The sequence below is a fragment of the Argopecten irradians genome, chromosome 10 (genome assembly GCF_041381155.1).
Source record: "Argopecten irradians isolate NY chromosome 10, Ai_NY, whole genome shotgun sequence".
Classification (NCBI taxonomy): Eukaryota; Metazoa; Mollusca; class Bivalvia; order Pectinida; family Pectinidae; genus Argopecten; species Argopecten irradians.
In genome coordinates, this window is record NC_091143.1 from 27,744,549 (window position 1) to 27,764,180 (window position 19,632).

Below are 19,632 nucleotides of genomic sequence, written 5' to 3' on the forward strand. Positions count from 1 at the left end.
AACATTGCAGAACCCTATATAATGTACTCAATTCCCCTTGATGTCAAGGCTCTGTGTATCAACTTTTATCTTAATCTGTCAAATAGTTTAGGAGTTCGCGGAAGACAGACGGACACAGGAACGATTCCAATATACCCCCACATTAACTTCGTTGTGGGGGATATAATCTAGTTTTTCTCTCATACCTACACGTTACACGTGTAATACTGGCTGATCTAGAGCAATACACTCATGTCGCCTGAAGCAAAGTCTCGTGACGTCACAGCGTCAACAAGATACATTATTTTTCACAATCCAGGCTGAATTTGCTTTAAAAGATACAAACAAAGGATTATGCGTTGAAAATATCACGCAATTTTCATGAATGGAAAATTGACTTTCAGTCACGTTTTTTTTTTCTTTCTCGAACTTGATTTCAAAATGGCGGAAAATCCTAGTAGTAAAATTGCAATAAAACGTCGATGTAGGAGAGAAAAATACTCTTTTATACGTGGATATGAAGGATAGAGATATACTAACTTCTGGATCACAAAATCAAAATGTTGTATAACCACCGACAAAGCTTTGGGTTTTACAACATTTTGTAACCCTCGGTAGAATATCTCTATCCTCCATTTCCACATATGAAAAAGTCTTATATAACTATAATTAGAATTTTTGATACTTGTATGCCTAAGAAAGAATCAATGTATGTTGATATAAAAGAGAAGACAAAAATTTGAGAGCAGAAGGTTTATTGAAAGAAGGGTATAGGACAAGGTTAGAAGCAAAGTGATACAGGAAAGCAGTCTATGCACACAGTGTGCCACACTCTTAGGAACTACTAAAACACGAGTGTAAATAAAATCTGTTGTACGTGTTGGTAAAATTCCATTGATAGCCATGCTAATCACCCAAATAGACTTCTGGTTAAAAACCAGGCGTTGTTTCAAACCAAAAATAATCTACAAATCTTTTAACTTGAAAATTATCAAAATGTCACACATTTCATGGTGTATAATATTCAAAATACAATCTGAACTAATGAAAATCATAAACATGAAAGAATTTCTGGTACAAAATGTACATTTACTTCAACACAGCGGTGAATCTAGCATTGTAAATCATATCTTAATTCATATTAAAACGTCTAGCAGAAACTGCACAAATAGAATCATAGTTAAAGTGAGATAACTGACACGATTATCAAAAGGATGGAGTGAATATTGAACACATTCCTAAGTAAGTTCGCTCTTAGTTCTCTCTGCTGAGGTTCACTACCGGTTGCCTTTCTTTTTTGTACAGATTTGTACTTTATTGCTACATGAATTGTTCAAAAGTATAACTCAAAGATGTATTTTTAAGTATATCAATCGTTATTATTTCATGTTTACCATCTTTCTGGGATTTGATACAATAAGATTCATAATATATTCAATTCTTCTCAAAATATTGTAAACTCTTTGCTTTGGTAAAATAATGGTCTTGCATCCCTTTGTTTAAATTCCTCTAAAAAGCTAAACTAATAGAGCTAAAACAGCTTGTACATATAACCATGCCATGTTTTCTAAAAGCTTCATATATAGTTTTTTCAAAATAATTTAACAAAAATCCTTCTTTTTTTAGAAAGGAACAAAATGTAAACTGTTTTTTCACATTCCTGAAAGATGTTTTGTGAAGTGGAACTTAATGTTTAGATCGAAGATTTTGACATTTATTGGTTTATATGATAAAAAAAATACATTATGGAGAAGTGGACCAGCTGTTTATCATAAAAAATATTGGATTGTGTTCTTAATATCAAGACTGTTATGAAGGGCTACAATGACTTCATTTATTTATATTTTACTTCTTAGAACTAAAAGTTTACCAGGTAAAAAAAATTGTCATTTCGTTGCTCATATATCATAACAATTACAGACTGTATGGTTTGGTTTTTTCGAGGAAAACACAGGCATTGGTTAACAGTTAATTGGAGCCTTGTTTTTTAGGGTTAACTCGGAGAAATACAGACAATGCTTGTTAGATGGTTACTGAAATGATTTGGTAACATGATAATTACCATAATCTGTATAATTATTCACACATAATGAATCTGGCCAAGTAACAAAGCACTGAGTAAACAATGTTTAACTTTCACCCCTGATTCCTAGGGTGTCAATGACCCTTCACTTAACCCAAGCCCTTACCATTGAGGTACATCTAGTGTCCTCAACAGCTCATCTACATATCAAGAACATTCCATCAAAACGCCCCTTTAACACTGGCTATATATCAAAGATGGAAACAAAATTAATATAAAAAAAAATCACCATACAATGTAAACTGAAAGAAAAAGACTATACTTCAACACAAAGATAAAGATATAAGCTTGCTTTCTAATACTCGGATGGTACCAAACTCTTTTCCCCAACACAATATTTTTGTTTAAGTGTAGTTTTTTAATTCTACTCTTACATGAAACCAGGGCTACATTGGATCTCTGATTTATATCTTGTAGTGCTACCACACATCGGGTTCACTGAACCCCCCTAGTATGGCATCAAAACCACAGGCCCAGCAGTGTCTGTCGTCTGCTAGTATTGACCAAGCAGGTGGCATAAATCTGCCCATTCTTATCACCACCAACATGCCACGTTACCGCTGTAGATCCACATGATCGGTCATGTGAGCGGATGGCTGTGTCGGACCCCGTTGGCTGTCTCACTCAGCCCAGTGGGAGGGGACGTTTCCCTCAGGTGTGGCCGTGGGAAGCCGACGCCCGTGGTTGGTGGTAGTTCTACCTGGCAGGCCACTTTAGCAGACACTGCTCATTGTGTGCACATCGTACTGTCAGAGACATCGTGGTAGCTAAGATCTTGTGTGATCGATCACTTAGTTTTCATTTCATCTTTCTGCCGTAGGCTGATATTGTGAGTGGCGGTCCTAGTTGAAGGGACCTTGTGACAGCTGTGAGGCATAGAACATGCGGTCGCCCTGGTAGGTTGAGTCCTGGGACAACATACCATCAGCCTGCGACTTGAAATCGTCGGCAAGGAAACTGTCCTGCGAACAGAAACATTCAAGATTGTTTTTAAAAGACACCAATGCATGAGAGATATTTATTTTTAAAATTGAATTTCGTTAAAGTGAAAAGCAGAAAAAAAATTTTTTTAATGATACTGCGATGTATATTGATATAAGAGCTTATAGACAACACACTTCATCACAAACTCAAAGAACAGGAACTGCAAAACAATTTCTGCTAAGTTACAAAGGTTAAACAAGAGAGGTTAAACAAGAGGACAAAAACAAAAAACTTCAAATTAAACAGACTGATAAAAGGTTAAACAAGAGGACAAAAACAAAAAAACTTCAAATTAAACAGACTGATAAAAGGTTAAACAAGAAGAAAAAAACTACCAATTAAACAGACTCTGATAAAACCATCAACAAGGTAAGTACAAACCTGTGACAGCTCTGGTTGTGATAGGCCTGAAAGGCCAGGCTGACTCATCTGGAACGACTGACTCATGGACATCGGCCCTTGGGTCAAAGGACCCTGCGAAAATGGCTGGGAAATACCATCCTAAAAATATACATGGTGAATATTTCATGAAGGGCAAGAAAAGCTTTCTAAACAAGCTTTTATTGTAATCTAGTTTTTCAGAAATCAATTTCATCATTATTACTAGTTTGAGCAATCTGGCCAAATTTTTTAACAGAATTTATCAAACTCTCATGCATTAATGATGGTTTTTACAAACCTTCTGCATTCGTCTTGGAAGTATAGAGATATAATTTAGGTAGTAAGTAACATTATTTTGTTACGCGTGTTTGTGAGAGAAATAATTTTCTCACTTTACTAAACTGCTTTAATGTATCAATCAAAAGTTAAATAGGATTATTCCCTAGCCTGGCTATCCTTAAAGATGCTCCACCTCCAACAGAGCATAAATGATATTAAACACTTGAACAATAATTGGTGTTTAATCGTGTACATATATATGTCTAATTAACACAAAAATAATATAAAATAATTTATTTTGCCTTTGGTGCATGCGCAATCAGTACTTAATTCCATATAGGATATAGTGCCACAGATTTTTTTCGGGATGCAATTAATTATTTTTTGTAACTTTAACTTGAAGTGAAATTAAAAGCTCAAACTTTTCAATGGTGGTAATGGTGTAAAGTAAGTTACTTTTGTAACTGAAGAAAAATACTAAATCATCTGCTCATGTTTTTGATAGTAAAAAAAAAGGCCTTTGTCAGCGGTGGAGCATCGTCAATAACAGTACATTAATTTGGTGTGGTCTCACAGAAGTAAATCAAGAGTTACCTGACTAGCCTGACTCTGACTACCGTTCTGACTCATCTGTGAGCCCTGGGTAGTCTGAGTGTTACTGTATCGTGGAGGCTTCTGGCGGTAGTTGTAACCACGCTGGTTCTGTCGCGGATTATTCTTATTGTCTGAAATGCACAAAAGTGAAAATTACAAACTAGAAAAGTTTGATATTAAACAAAATTGATAGGGAAGAACAGATATATGGGTAACACTTTATTTTATTGAGGGGCATAAACAGTCTGAAATAATCATCGATCAAAATGAAATAGTAAAATTCTTCTCGAGACGGTAGACTTGTATGGACTTACTCATATGAACTGGCTGTTGAGCGTTGAAGGGCTGTGGTATTGGGGGTATGAACATGTTGACGGGCACTGGTAGGTTGAGGGCAGGGCCTGTGTAGGCACGCTCTGGGCCGATATAGCTCAGCTGGTCATGATGGCGGACCACGGCTGGCTCACGATATCCCTGGGCTGCAATAGAAATATTACTGTCAGTAATGATGATGATAAAAGATTTTTTTCTTCATAACAGACCCTTACAATTCTACCCTGAGTCACTACCTAATGTGAATTATTTCAGTCTGCGACTTTAAGCACTAGTCCAAAGCTTATGACTAGTAATTTTACGGCCGGACTAGTGCTTAATTGTAATGAACTAGTATGATTGGACTTTAAGTGGCTTCCTGCCCAATTAAAATCGTTAATTGTATCTACAATAGTAAATTGCATTTTCAACACATTTTGAGAGTATGCGATTATTTTAGTTCGGAAGCATCATTTTGTTAGAATTTGCGTTCACGAATGCATCCAGACTGTACTTTGGGTCAAAAATTGTAAACTGACGATGACCAAAGTGCTGAAGCAAAACGGCTGTATGTTTATTTTGGACTAGTGCTTAAATAGGCCAACTAGTAACATTTTGCAGTTTACTAGTCCAGAGGACTAGCAGTGAAAAAAAGTTAAGGTCACAGACTGTTAATTCATATGATACTTGATAAAGATTGTGCAAGACTTTTTTTCTATGCTAAAGGATGATATCCCACACTAACATCATTTCAGCAGGAAGACTACAAAGAGTTACGTTCCATCACCACAGGAGATAATAATACAGCACTAAAGTTATGGGGGTATAACATGGTACATGAATGAGTCCTATTGAAAACTTGATTTTGTAAGCATTTTCCTTTGAATAAGATATCTCAACCCAGTAAATTGATTCTAAGAGCATATTATATACTGTAAAGCAACTTTCTTCAACAGCTTTTAAATTTTGCGATTTCCATTTCAAAACAAATAACCGAACACACGTATTTAAAAAATTTCCGGAAATACCCATCAGAAAGAATGATGTAAATGTTAATTCGCAGAGATGGAATTTAACAAATTTACATGGGTCGCCATATTCAGGAAAGTAATTGGAATGCGAAAGAAAGTTCGATAACAGTATATTTATTGATAAATTTTGAAAAAGAGCAGGCAATATTGATAAAATTACAATCGCCATTTGAAAGTGAACTTACTTCTGTCATACACACTGCCAGGGATGAGCACTTCTCTCGCATCAAACATAATGTTACTCATGAATCTGCCGCCCTGTAAAAGGAAGCAGTCAAATAAGTCAGACTGGCAGACTAAGGTGAATTCTCATCACATTCAACATACCAATTCCAGAGTATTTTAATTTGTAAATAACAAAATCAAGCAACTTTTACAAAGTTTTCAATAATCACAAAAAAAAAACTAAAATAAAACAGTATATATTAATAAGAAAACTCAACTATCATCAGCTTTGATTGAATGGTAGATACCGAATATTGAGACTGTGGGTTAAGGAATAGTATGTTTTAGACATAAATATTTTAGTCTTATTATCTGTAAAACATTGCATTTCCATCTAGCTTAATAACCTATATGACATGGAAATTGAAAGTTTTGAAAACAGATACAGTTTCAATAAGACATTGGAGAAGTGTACTGTGCCATACCGGGTTGGCCGAGTTAACAAGTTTGCGTGGTTTGCTGAATTGTATGAGGCTCTCCTTTAGATTGTTCAGAGGTCCCTCCACAAGACATTTCTGCTCTTTGTAATATGTCAGTAAGTGGTTCCACAGGGGTTGCTAGTCAACACAAAAACAAAAAATCAAAATAGAGCACAACGAGCTAAAATAAACAAGAGCATCTAGGTCAAATGAGTATGTTTTTTGAATTAACAATTTAAAACTTTAAATTGTAGAAAGTCTACAAATTTGAAAAAGAGAAGTTTTGTACAATTAATTAATAGCAAGCCTCAAGAAGTTAAGCAAAAGCACAGTAATATTTGCATTCTGCCTTAATCATATTATGTCAATTTATCAGTAACAGTACACAATTATTTCAATATATATTGGCTCAAAATACTCCCAATGTACCTATGGATACTATTACAATCAAGTCTTTAATTTTTTTGCTAATTCACTTCAAATGTGGTTGCATTAATTGTTTGGATACTAACCTTCGATAGAACTTTTGGGTTACCAACAATGATGATGCCATACCTACAAAAAGCAAAACCATATTATCTACAATTTGTTTTGAAAATTATTCATTTACTCCTTTAATCATGTTGTTTCTCAAATTTATGACATTACTCTCATAATCAAACAACTTTACAAGCGATATCTATAAAGCAGAATACTCTGTCAAAAACAGAATCAATAAATGCATTTTGCCACAAAGTATTTAATTCACAAACTTACAGTATTTTTATACTTGTTTCTAGAATCTTTCAATACCTAGCAGTGGTACTTACTTGGCCCGAGTCAACGCTACATTCAGACGGCGTGGATCATTCAGAAATCCAATTCCCTGGTGTTCATTAGATCGGACACACGACAAGATGATAAAATCTTTCTCTCTCCCTTGAAAAGCATCTACACTTGCAACTTCAATTTCCTGTAAGTCATACAATATTTACATCATAAGTTCAAGATATTTATACAGCTACTTCATTAGCAAATACTAACACAAGGTATCGTGCTTTAATAATCGAGTATAAACGTATGTTTTACTTTATCATACACTAAATTTCATCGCTCTCTTTACAAATATTTATCAGTTGTGTTTTAATCAATAAATTTAAATGTATGTGAAGGTAAACTTACTACTTGATACGTCAGTCTTTTTTTGGCAAAGAGCATTCTTCATATTTGTGTAAGTGTTCACAGAGTAACACCAGTTACATCTAACAGACAAAAGGATATCATTTTCTCTGAGTAAAATCACTTCATGGTCCTAAGATAACATTCTTGTGCAAACCAGTGGAAATATTGTTTTTGCTCTTTTTTTTTTTGTTGTTGTTGACATTTTGGGCAGTGTGCGATACAGAAAATAATGCCATACCTGGTAGAGTTTCTTGTTCAGAGATCCACTGTACTGCATGTACTGAACAATGTATGCTCTTTGTCCCTCATATGGAGTGATGATTCCAATTTGTTCAGGCTTAATGCTAGATCGTAGGAAACGAGTTGCAATCTTCTCCACATTGACTGCCTCAGTTCTGGAAATCAAAATTTAACCAATATCAGTTTGATACACTTTATATTTATGTTATGTACATGAATCTAACATTTCCATTTGTATAGAAGGTTTGCTGGAAGTATGGCGAAAGTTTCATCACTATAAATTTTATCCATATATCATGTTTTCATTGCACAACGACTTTAGGTGATGTATGGTCCGACCAGAAATCTGAATATCATACAGCGTTAATGATTTTATTTATCACATCCGGACACTTTACCTGTTCAGATAGGAGGTACCAGAGCTAGAGATTTCCTCTTGACCAGATGTTGTATAGAAGAACATAGGCTTGTCGGCCTGAGGCCAAGGAATATCTAGGTTCTTCCTTGTACGGTCAGCTGTTAAAAGTATAAAATTAAAGCATTAGAAATTATATACATTATACAAGAGAAATCATTTCTCATAAAATCTGTCTGATTTAATAACAGAAGCTAGAATGAAAACAGGGTCAAAACAACCCTTAAAGCTTTTTGATTTTTCTTGATCCTTTTTCTAACAAAAGGACATGTTATAATTACTACATGTAAATCTAAAATGCAAAGAAAAGTATTGTCATATACCTGGGGCCACACCATTCTGCAGAGAACCTTCATAGAAGATGTTTGAAGGGAAAGCACTGAGTGCAGGATGCATTCTATACTGGACCTGGAGCCTAATAGGGCGAATACCCAGGACAACCAGACGCTCAAACAGGGACTGAGACAGACCAGCACGGGCGGCCTTCTTACACATCACCACAGGGCCAAGCTGACAGTGGTCTCCTACCAGGATTAGCTGAAGAGGATATAATTATCTGGTTAATATCGATCTTAAAACAGCATACAAAACAATTGCCAATTAACTTGCTTTCAAATGAAAATGAATTGAAAATAATCAGATTTAATTGAAAGAAAAAAGATAAATAGTAACATCTTTTGAAAACTTCAATCTATACTTTATCTCATTTTATGATGTTTTTTTATTAAGAATGACTGGAGTTAATCATGCAATAAAATCTATATTTTAAAATTTGCTATTATAATTGAATGATCTAGTGCATAGTCAAGAAATCTTTACAAAGATGCCATCCTCACACCAGTTTACCTGTCTGCATCCAAGAATTACAGGGATCATACACTCAGGTTCTGTGGCCTGGGTACTCTCATCAATGAGGACAGAGCGGAACTGCATCTTTCCAAGCCTTGGGTCTCCAGCTCCAACACATGTACAGCAGATCACATCTGCATGCTGTAAACAAATATCATCAACATGTTAAACATTATGACCCTCAGTTTATCACCAAACAACTTTTAGGTGAAATTTAGAAATATTGTACAATTCAGCTTATAACACAACACCATAAGATAAGTGGAAGGAAACCATGAGATCAATAAACTGTATACTTTTGAATAAACCCTATACGTGGAAATATACGTAAGGGGGAAATTTCACTCGATCACGAAAAATTCCCCCAAGCATAAGATTTTGTAAAGTTCACGATAAAATTTAATCATGAAGGCATATTAGTTACACCTTTCAATTTTAAAATATTTTGTTTCTTTATCAAGCACTTAATAATGACAGGAAGGAGCAAATTTTAATTTTCAAAGATTGATTTGTCGATTTGGCGTGTAAATGTTTTGATTTGTGAAATAATTTAATTGCTTTTGGACAATATTTACAGATCGTAGGAAAACATTCTGCATTAGAAAACAAACAACAGATATATATACGGATAATACCTTGAACCTTTCCAAACAATAGATAATTATACCTTTCCCGTCAAACCTAAACCTATACATGTAGTTAGAAAACAAAAGATTGCAGCACGGGTCAAATTGGACTGAAGGGACAATTAATGTTATGAACGGTGTGATGATATGTATTCAGATTTTATACACAAACAGTGCAGCGATAATAAGAATCTAAGGAAAAACAGGAATCAAGGGAGGCAACTAATGATATTTTCTTATTTGAGTGAATGTCATGTGATCGAAAAAATAACCCCCATGCATATAGTTTACTAAAGGAAATCAAGAAATTAACCACCTGCGAAAAATTTCCATGTTTACAGTATTTTTTCTTTTGTGTGTTGTGACATCCTCAATCAGTACTGCTATGATCTTAAGGTTTGGTACATACCTGCAGGAGTTCTTTTTCACACTGTTTCTTGAGGGAGCGGTATCTCTTCTCGTCAGCAGATGATAATTCACCAGTCTCATCTTTTAGCTGCTGTAGCTTTTGTAACTCTGGCACACTATAATTGAATAGTTTACTTAATATATGTGACAAAAGTAGGTGTCTGAGTTGATTGTCCAGTTATTTCTCGTGAATGTATTTTCTTTAATTAGACTTCACTTCAGAATAGTGAATTCAACAATTCTATTATCCAGTGTTGAGACCAAATCTTGATATTGTTGTATAGCCTCATTTTTTTTCTTCAAAAGTTTAGACTTTTGTAATCTTAACCAAATGAGAATAATTTGTTTTATAGATGCAGAAACAAGAGAAATGATATAACACATGTACTCACCTCTCAATGTTCCTGATCTGGTTGTGTAGGGACAGGAAGGACACTGGTGACTCAATGGCTTCACGACTCTTAGCACAGAGGCGCACCACCTAACAGACAGAAATGTTTTGATGAAATTCTTATGCAAATAATGAAATACTGACCAATGGCATTTTTCATTTTTAACTGAATCTCCATGTAAAAAGCTGAATATACAATTCACTTCAAAAGAATTTAATTTCTAGGACTATTTGTAAACTAAATTATTTACAATGGAAGTACTGACCTTGAGCCCAGTCCTGTGGATCTTCTCGGTGAGCTGGTCAACAGCAATGTTGGAGGGTGCACACACCAGTACCTGTCCTGAATTCTGTTTAGCCAGATGGTACACCACTGTGGCCGAGGTTACAGTTTTACCTGTTCCTGGTGGACCCTAAGAAGAACACAAACAATGATTACACTGATAACTTTTCTTGACTCATTTGTAGAAGTTATCTCCCCTGAACTAAAACGTTGAAGTAATTTTATTTAAGTCAATGTCATTTAATTTACCTTTATTTATCAAGATTCAGTTGAGTTGCTTAATGAGATGTTAGGTTTAGTTTTACCTGGATGAGACTGAGAGGGCGCTGCAGTACAGTCTTGACGGCGTACACCTGGGAGTGATTAAGCTCTGGCAAGTTGAGAGCACTGAAACGTTTTGGTAGTTGACACTTAATGACAACATCTTCAACCTCGTGTCCTAAAAGCTTGTGATAAATATAGCCCCAGACTGAAGTCTCATCAACAGCAAATGTCTTCAGTGCAGCCTGCATCCTGTAAATGGTAAAAAAAATGATCTCTGTACAAGTTGAATATAATGATTAACTAAAATAACTTGAAACCGATAGAGAAGCTTTCATTGCCAAAAAAACAGCTTTAGGTACCAGGTCCAGAGGTATATCCATGATGTTTTTCCTAATAGATAGGAATCATAAATTTATCTGTTACATTACGTTAGTGTATATACATATTACATAGTGCTATGGCTAATTTTATAACAAGATTTTGGAAAATGTAATATTTAGCATAAAGCTTACCTATCAAATGATGTTGATTTCCAGACAAAGTCTACCACAAAGTTGTGTGTACAGTCAGTCGGTACACCTGCGTTACTCTTCAGTTCTATGGCCACTTCATCACTATGATCTGTGAACTGTTAAAGAAAACATCCCCAAACATGAACTTCCTACCACCATATTTATCTTACCGACTTCCTTTTTACTGCTGGAGTATATATTGTATATTTCTTTGATATTTAGAAAATCCCTGATGTTCACTGTACAGGACTTCTCCCCTAAACTATGAATCTGTTTTAATACAGGGGTTTCGAGATCCCAAAATGACGTGAGTAAAGTACTATTTACCGTCGATTAGTCCCACCTTCCGGTGATTATGACGTCGTCATTTGACGTGAGTTTCGCAACGTCATAATCACTGGAAGGTGGGACTAATTGACGGTAAATTGTACTTTACCCACGTCGTTTTGGGATCTCAAAACCCCTGTATTGATGTTCCTCCAGCTGAGAATTTTCTTGATCTGGACTTATTTCAGATTTGTTGCTGTTGTCTTGAGAATCAAGTGTTAAAGGATACTATCTGGTATTTTGATGACATGTCCAACACCAGACCAGGGCTTGTGGAGCTCTCCCATGTAACGAATCCTCAACTCATCTCCGTGCATAAGCTTCATTTCTGAAATTAACCGTATGAAACCAGTGATATCTTTTGGGTGCATTTGGGAAATTATGAAACTGAATTTTTCAAAGAGCATAAAGTCGTTATTATTAATATTCATAATCGCTTAAATATTGTCGTTCAATATTAACAATTGAAATTAAACTAAATAAAAGCTGGAAATCAATGCTTAGCTACAGCCTTTGCATTCGATTGCAAAGTTTAAATACAAACCTTCATTGGCCTTGGGAAGGTGAAAATATGTGATACGTTTCTTGTTCAGACCAACATCCCAGCGGACCACTATATTGTCTTGGGTCTGTGACTCCTTCAGCTTCTTGTCATAGTCTGCCTCCAGCTTGACCAGGGGACCAAAGATGTTCTGGTACTGGTAAGCATCATCATATCTACAAACAAACATTCAATTTTTCACCCACACTAGATCATAAAATTTTATTAAAAATTCCCTGTTTATTAGATACCTATTCACAGCTATTGCCCAATTCAACAAATATCCCAGACAGAATTTTTTTAGTTATCTCTTAGTGATTATCATGATCTTTTGCGTCGTTTGTATTTAAATAATGCTCTAAATTTCTTATACTAGTTAATCAAGTAATACTTCATGATACTTGGCAATAGATGCTCTGTCACACGTTCTACTCAATAGTTCCTCAAGGATATTATTAATGAAATATTTTGTCCTCCTACCAAACATAAGGTTACCTGAGGAGAACTTGTTGTGGCTCTTCGTCTACACCAGGTTTTTCCAAGTCCTCTAGTGTGGCATCAGGATTGTCTTTCCACAACTCCTCCAGTTTGTTGATCTGCTGGGCGGAGATCTGTCGTCCTCTCATCTGTTCCTGGTCCGATGGCACCTTTACAAGCCAGGCTAAAAACTGTCGGTCCTGGATCAGTGGCTGCCACTGACTCGGATCCCTGTAAGTGTAACACACATTATAAAAGAACTTACTGCTATGTATAGATTTTTATTTGTATTCTGTTACTTTTCTCAATATAGCAAAACATGAAATCTCAAATGCATTTTTTGGCCTTAAGTTCTGTTTACAACAATATTTAAAGTATAAGAGACAATAGGTTATTGATTTTAAGTAAAACATATGTTGCAGTTTTTAATATATTTTAGTAACAATTCTATTTAGTATTTCATGACAAAACATATTATTGTAATAAAATATGCTGAGTTAAATATGTACCAATTCATATCCTTGAGGTTGGTGAGTGTGGCACATGGCTGTCTACAGAGTAGTACCACCACAGAGTCGGCCTTAGCTGGGATAAAGCCCAGCAGGAACACATTACGACAGCCACAGTTGTAACACTCGAGGACAGTTTCTCCTAATGGTCCGTCCTTGTGGAGGGTGACCTCTTTAGCCTTGGCTCTCACCAAATGGTTGATGATGTGGCTGAAAAAAGAATCAATGCATGCAAAAGTCAAATTACATCTAGTCCATCTGAAGATTTCAGGCATAAAATAAATCAGGACAATTTCTTATTAAGTTATATTTTTATTATTGCACAAGTTCTAGATTTGACATGCAAAAAAACAGCAATATAAGGATACCTTTGATGCAAAGAACAAATGAATTGTACTATATGCAGTGCAATCCTACCGTGTTGGTGGCAGCAATCAAATTACAGAAAGCTTAATGAAGAAAACAAAATTAAGTGGAATACTTTGTTTGTATGATTCAATTAACGTCCTATTAACAGTGGAGTACTACATCCTGCCATGCAAAGTTAAAATATTGATATCTTAGTTACCATATAGTTGTCTTACCTGCCCGAGGTGTTACCACGGCCATTACAGAACCACTTCTTGGTAGAGTTACACAGCACCACACATGCTGGATCATGAATTCCACAGTACCTGTTGGTGTTTAATAAAACCATTAATTCTGCATCATGTATACCAATTGTAACAATTAAGGATGCTCCATCGCTGTCAGAGCATACATATTTATCATCATTTGAACAATAGTTGGTGTTTAATTGTGTATATATGCCTAAGTAACACAAAAAATAATATAAAATAATCTATTTCGCCGTTGGTGCATGTGCAATCAATACTGCATTCCATATAGGATATAGTGCCAAGGATTTTTTTCAGGATGCAATTAATTATTTTTCATTTTTTGCAACTTGGAGTAAAATTAGAAGCTCAAACTTTTCAATGGTGGTAATGGTGTACAGTTAGGTACTTTTGCAACTGAAGAAAAATACTTAATAGTCTGCTCCTGTTTTTCATAGTGAAAAAATACCAGTGTCAGCAGTGAAGCATCTTTAAGCTGTCACCTTGAAATTAAATCTGAAATCTTTAACGGGGCTTTATTTGAATTAGTAGGATTTTTCAATTATATGTTTTCTCCAGAGTTTGTGTACATGAGCACAATATTGTTGAATAAAACAAGAAATGTTCAGGATTCAATTAATATTCCTAATAATGGCCTAGAGGAGATTGAACTGCTATAATATTTGTGATTATTACTTCATCTTAAAATATGTCCTCAAGACTTTTCATAAATCATGCATTGAATTACTGTACCTACAAAATAAATAAAACATGTAATCAATGAATTATAGCAACAGAAAATTTAAAGAAATATACAAGGGTTTCATATTATTTTTCAGGAGAGGCAGTACAATTGCAATTTCAGTGGGTACTTTTCTATACCATCTGTATGCTATCTACATGTAAGGCCAAAAAAAAAAAAAATGTCTGTTTAGGGTTACCCGACCAACCCAAATTTTTTACCCCCGACCCTAATTTTCCCCCCACTTTTTCTACCTCAAATTTTCAATTTCGATCTGACTCCGGTTCTGGCCATCATTTTAGAGTGAAAGACACTTATTTTTTTTTTTTTTAATCCTCCCAACCGACCGATTTTTTGCCAATGTAACCCTAAACAGACATATTGTTTTGTTGTCCTAATGTAAATTAACCCAAATCAGGTTCAACCGGCAAAAAGTACAAGGTACCGCCTGATGCTGAAACCCCTGAATATCTATATTTTTATCACATATTCTGCCAAGCTAATTCAGTGACTTTGCCTATACTTACGAGCAGGCATGCTTGGGGAGGTCCTTCATATAAAACTGTTCCTCTTCCTCCTCCTCAAAGTTGAGCTCTCCCACACCCTGTGTGATGACCCCAATGCCCTTGTCCAGTCCATTTTGTATTGGTATATCAACTCCATTCGGTTGCTGCATATAAAAATATATACAATCTAATGTAAATTGTGTTTCCCCTTTATGTTACTTCCTTTTGTCAGTGTCGATATGGCGGCGAAACAGGGATGCATCAAAGCTGAGTCCTATCAAACAATTGGTTAGCAATTAAGGAAAGTCCACCATATGACCATTTATATTATTATATGAATGAGTCCGGATACTTCTCACAAATTCAATGATCTGTGGCAAAAATAGATAGAGAAATCTCCCCGATGTGAAGTCATAATCACTTAAAATTTTGACATTGAGTTGTACCCAAATATAGCATAAAGGGACTTAAATTTCCAAAGTCCATGATGTTGGAGTATAATCTACTACTATTGGAAAAGAATCGGCTTCGCAACCAGTTATTTAATATAATCTGGGTCAATTTTAGTGATCTATCTTTGAAGTAGTTAGCATAATGTAAATGTCATATATAATGTTATTAACTTGTTTTCAGGTGGATACCATTAGTTATCAACCTTCCAAGTAATAAAACCCTCAGCCTCCGGTCTCGGGTTATATCACTTCCTCAGGTTGATAATTGTATCAATCTGAAAAAAGGTCAATAATTTTATAATATTGACCTATATGTATACATGTGCTTGAGTATCATCATGTAGAAACATGTATACATATGCGCTGAAAGGGACAATTCAATGAGGATAATTCTATTACATAACCAAGATGTAAAATATGACATAAATGTATTGTTCTACATTTCTTATGAAACATATAACAAGAAATTTTGACAAATTACGCAACATTGTTGAGTATTTTTATTGATACCGTTGAAATTCCAAATCGTTGATCAATATGATTAAGCAGGTATAACATGTACGCTGTACTCATAACTGAGCCAAAGTCACGCATGTTAAACAAATGCAATACATAACCACTGAGGAGTTGATGAAATTATTTTTAGACAAGAAGATGCATCTAATAAGGTAAGCACACTACTGTAAAAGCGATTTGAGTAGTTCTAGACAAAAAAATCTTTACTACACTGGCAAGGTTAGGGCCAGGGTTCGGCATACAAGATATCCGACAGCTATGTGTAATGGCGGACAGTAAGCGAATCTGAATATTTCACGTACATTTCACTACAGTGGGCTTTTCTGGTATATCGCAGTAAAACCAACTAATCTAATTTCTTTTAGAACTGGTTTGTTTCCAAAATATGTGCAAATTTTAATGTACTCTTAGACTGAATTGTCCCTTTAATTTTTTTAAGAATGTTTTTTTTCCTTGTATTTTCTTTTAATTTTGTCACAATCTTTTCTTTTTTTCTTTTCTTTGTTATTAAAATATATCTGTCGAAAGCTCTAGAACTTATCTAATACTGGCCTAAAATTCTAAGTACCTACCCAATTAATCTAGAATTTATTTTAGTGTGTCCACTATCAAATTTTACTATACCAACTGGTGTCAATAGATGTTTGGGGAAAGCCCCGCCACTATTACCACCAATTTCTATATCAATGCCAAATACTATATTTTAAAATATTAATTATGACATTATACCTCATGAGAAATCAAATTCTATATCCTTCGGCTCCACTTAGTATGCTATTCTAGCATTTTTAACTTGTATTATACGAACTGTAAATACTACGTTTTAATTGCACGCGCAGCCGGAACTCAATTTCTAGTCGGTGTAGGGAGGGGTTAAAAAAAAACCTATCAGCCACCGCAATCACGGAGCCCATCAATGCCTCTCCATAAGTCTCCTGACTTCCAATGAGGCCGAAAACCTGTGAATTACCTGCGAATAGTCTGGTTGGGTTCATATCTATTGGTTCAATGATATTAAAATCCTCACTCATGAATTAGAATATACTAAATTTTATGAAACTGCATGTCAATACATTTATATTCTTACAATGTCATGATGTTTGTACGTTAATCAGATCAATTAACACAGCAGTGAATTTCATTTTTCACTTCTTTTTCTACCAACAAAAGAATTCTTGTGACACAGTTGAAGTATGTTCATTTGAAATTGTCACTTACAAACTGTTACTTTATATCATTATAGGGCGTTCAGGCTGACGTCACATGTACACTGGTCAGAACAATATAGATTTGGCCATTGCCCATCGGTGGTCTATTGGCTTGGGTTTAGTAGAGACACATACCGTATTTTCTCTAATGAGGGCGCCGGGCGCGGGTAAATGGCCTAGGGGGGCGCCGTTATTTGACACCATTTTTAGATGTTTTTTTCTGAAACAGACTATAGTCATCTTGCTTTTAGTTTCGTATTTTTCTGAAACTTACTATAGCCAAATTACGTTTTGAAGTAAAGTAAGTATTGAAATTACATAATTATGAAGAAATGTTTGCACCAGAAGTATTAAACATTGGTTAAATATGTATGTTTCACGGAATTTTGGCATTTTATGCTAGCCTGTTTGTTTACCATGCGTACACAAAATGGCGGACGGTGCTTTCGATCGCTACTTTCGTTTTGTGGCAGATGGGAAATACCGACAAGAGCACACAATTAAATGCTTAAAAATGATAACATGCCTGTTATTTAGTAACCTTTATCATAGACATACAGTAAGTATTCATAAAACCTGTATAGACATCGCTAAAATGTTGTTGCCAGTTAGTCTTCATCCATACACGTGTGTGGGGCATTAAGTGACACGTTTTGTTTTGAACATGGCGTTCTCGCTGTTTCTATGTGTAAACACTTGGCAAAGATGTCCTAAGTTACCCAGTGCAATACATTTATAGCTGATCGGATATCTGTTAAGCATCAGATTGATGTGAAACAGTATTTTATTAGCGTCTGCAAAGACAAATCGTCACAATCTGGCACAAAAATTGTATGAAATTAGCTGATTTTTTTCAGCAAAAAACGTGGGGGCGCCCTTATTAGAGGAGGCGCTCTTAATAGGGAAAATACGGTATATATATAGTGAGAAAAATGCAGGTAAATTGATAACTAGTATTGACACAGAAACAATGCCAGTAAAAATGGGCCGACATCATTGGATAGGGAATAATCCCATCTCCACTTTGGTGAATGATATTTAAGAATCAATCGGAAAATAAGCGAGAAATCGTTTATTAAAAGAATTACACTTCAGAACATGTGCAGTAATACAAAGCCAAACCACCAAAGTTAGACCACCAGTAGGCGGAGCTTAACTGGCTATTGTGAAGTCACTAATTACTCTATGAATGGGCTTATAAATAGAAACATGCATGATGAAAAGTGCTTAATTACGATAAAATGATTTAAAAATGTAATTAACTTGAGCAAAACATAGTAAAATAACTAAAATTCTTAAATCATTTGAGATAATTTTAGTAAAAATTGAAGTACAGTATTGAGATCCAACCATTTGTCGTAATTCTACTGTGCATCTGATTTACGAATGTCTGGAGCTGCTGACGAATATTTCATGATGGGAATGTGGAAATAATGTGTTTTATGAGACTCAAACAATTAGAGGGTCCCAGTATATTACGCAAGTTGTGTTTTTTCCAAATCACAGGTTTTGTGAAGAAATTAACAATAAAATCAATTAAGTCATAAGTTGCACGAAATATATACATGACATTATGCTGGTATTGAACAACAGGTCTCAATATTAATAATAATATTACCATTTACATCGATGTTTTTACAATATTCAATTCAAATTTTCAAATGATATCAACTTATGCTGACATTGCTATAACTTGACATTCCACGTTTTGCCTTGTGTTGTTGTGTAACAATTATGAGATAAATCTTAATTTATCCAGATTACATGTAGCTTACATGGTAATAGCATGCATTCAAAATTATATTCTGGTAAGTATAACACGACGGTTTGACCTCCGTAAAAGATAAGATCGTGATCTCAACCACTCGAGTAAATATCAAGATGGCAGTTTATCATGTGGCCACATGTCCCATATCGCACATGGCATAGGTAGACAATCATCAAATAATAAAAGATATACATGTTATACCTGGCTTTGGCTCTGTCCAGGTTCTAGCTGAGAGGCTTGGGTCTGCGACTGTGTTTGTGATGGCAATGTAAAATCTGTGAAGTCGAAGTCTGTGCCTTGTGTGTCCGCTCCGAGGAGATCTTCCTCGGTGTCCAGGAACGTGAGTGTTTGAGAATTTGGGGCATACGCGTCAACACTCATCATGTCATGGCCGTTTCCTTAGAACTATGTAAAAGTAAGGCGAACTAAAACTGGTAGCACAAGAATAACTGTTCGAAACACGTTAAATTTTGAACTGAAAGTAGAAATGTTTTCCCGAATGTTTCACGCCATTTCGTTCTCTGGTAGTTGACGTCACGACTACACACAAATCG

The 19,632-nt window shown here is 35.1% G+C and overlaps 1 protein-coding gene across 1 annotated transcript; it reads right to left on the minus strand.

The window, feature by feature from the left end:
* Positions 1-717: 717 nt before the first annotated feature.
* On the minus strand, positions 718-19,631 carry LOC138333544 (regulator of nonsense transcripts 1-like). Its single transcript, XM_069281988.1, has 24 exons — positions 19,280-19,631; positions 15,156-15,298; positions 13,875-13,964; positions 13,291-13,500; positions 12,800-13,012; positions 12,308-12,480; positions 11,993-12,091; positions 11,437-11,545; positions 10,966-11,173; positions 10,644-10,790; positions 10,379-10,467; positions 9,988-10,102; positions 8,950-9,093; positions 8,427-8,640; positions 8,087-8,204; positions 7,687-7,843; positions 7,097-7,239; positions 6,800-6,842; positions 6,294-6,425; positions 5,829-5,901; positions 4,615-4,779; positions 4,301-4,431; positions 3,428-3,547; positions 718-3,024 (listed from the first exon to the last, which is right to left on the minus strand). Exons 1-24 carry the CDS (start codon positions 19,460-19,462, stop codon positions 2,905-2,907), a joined length of 3,339 nt encoding a protein of 1,112 aa, XP_069138089.1. The 5' UTR covers positions 19,463-19,631; the 3' UTR covers positions 718-2,904.
* Between the last annotated feature and the right edge of the window lies 1 nt (position 19,632).

Bases quoted from the DNA above. Each gene is read 5' to 3' on its own strand.
- LOC138333544 (XM_069281988.1), bottom strand. From the start codon at position 19,462: ATGATGAGTGTTGACGCGTATGCCCCAAATTCTCAAACACTCACGTTC. The intron at 13,501-13,874 runs GTAAGACAACTA...TTCTTTTTTCAG, and splicing joins CGTGGTAACACCTCGGGCAG to CCACATCATCAACCATTTGG. The intron at 3,548-4,300 runs GTAACTCTTGAT...GTATATTTTTAG, and splicing joins GTCAGAGTCAGGCTAGTCAG to GATGGTATTTCCCAGCCATT.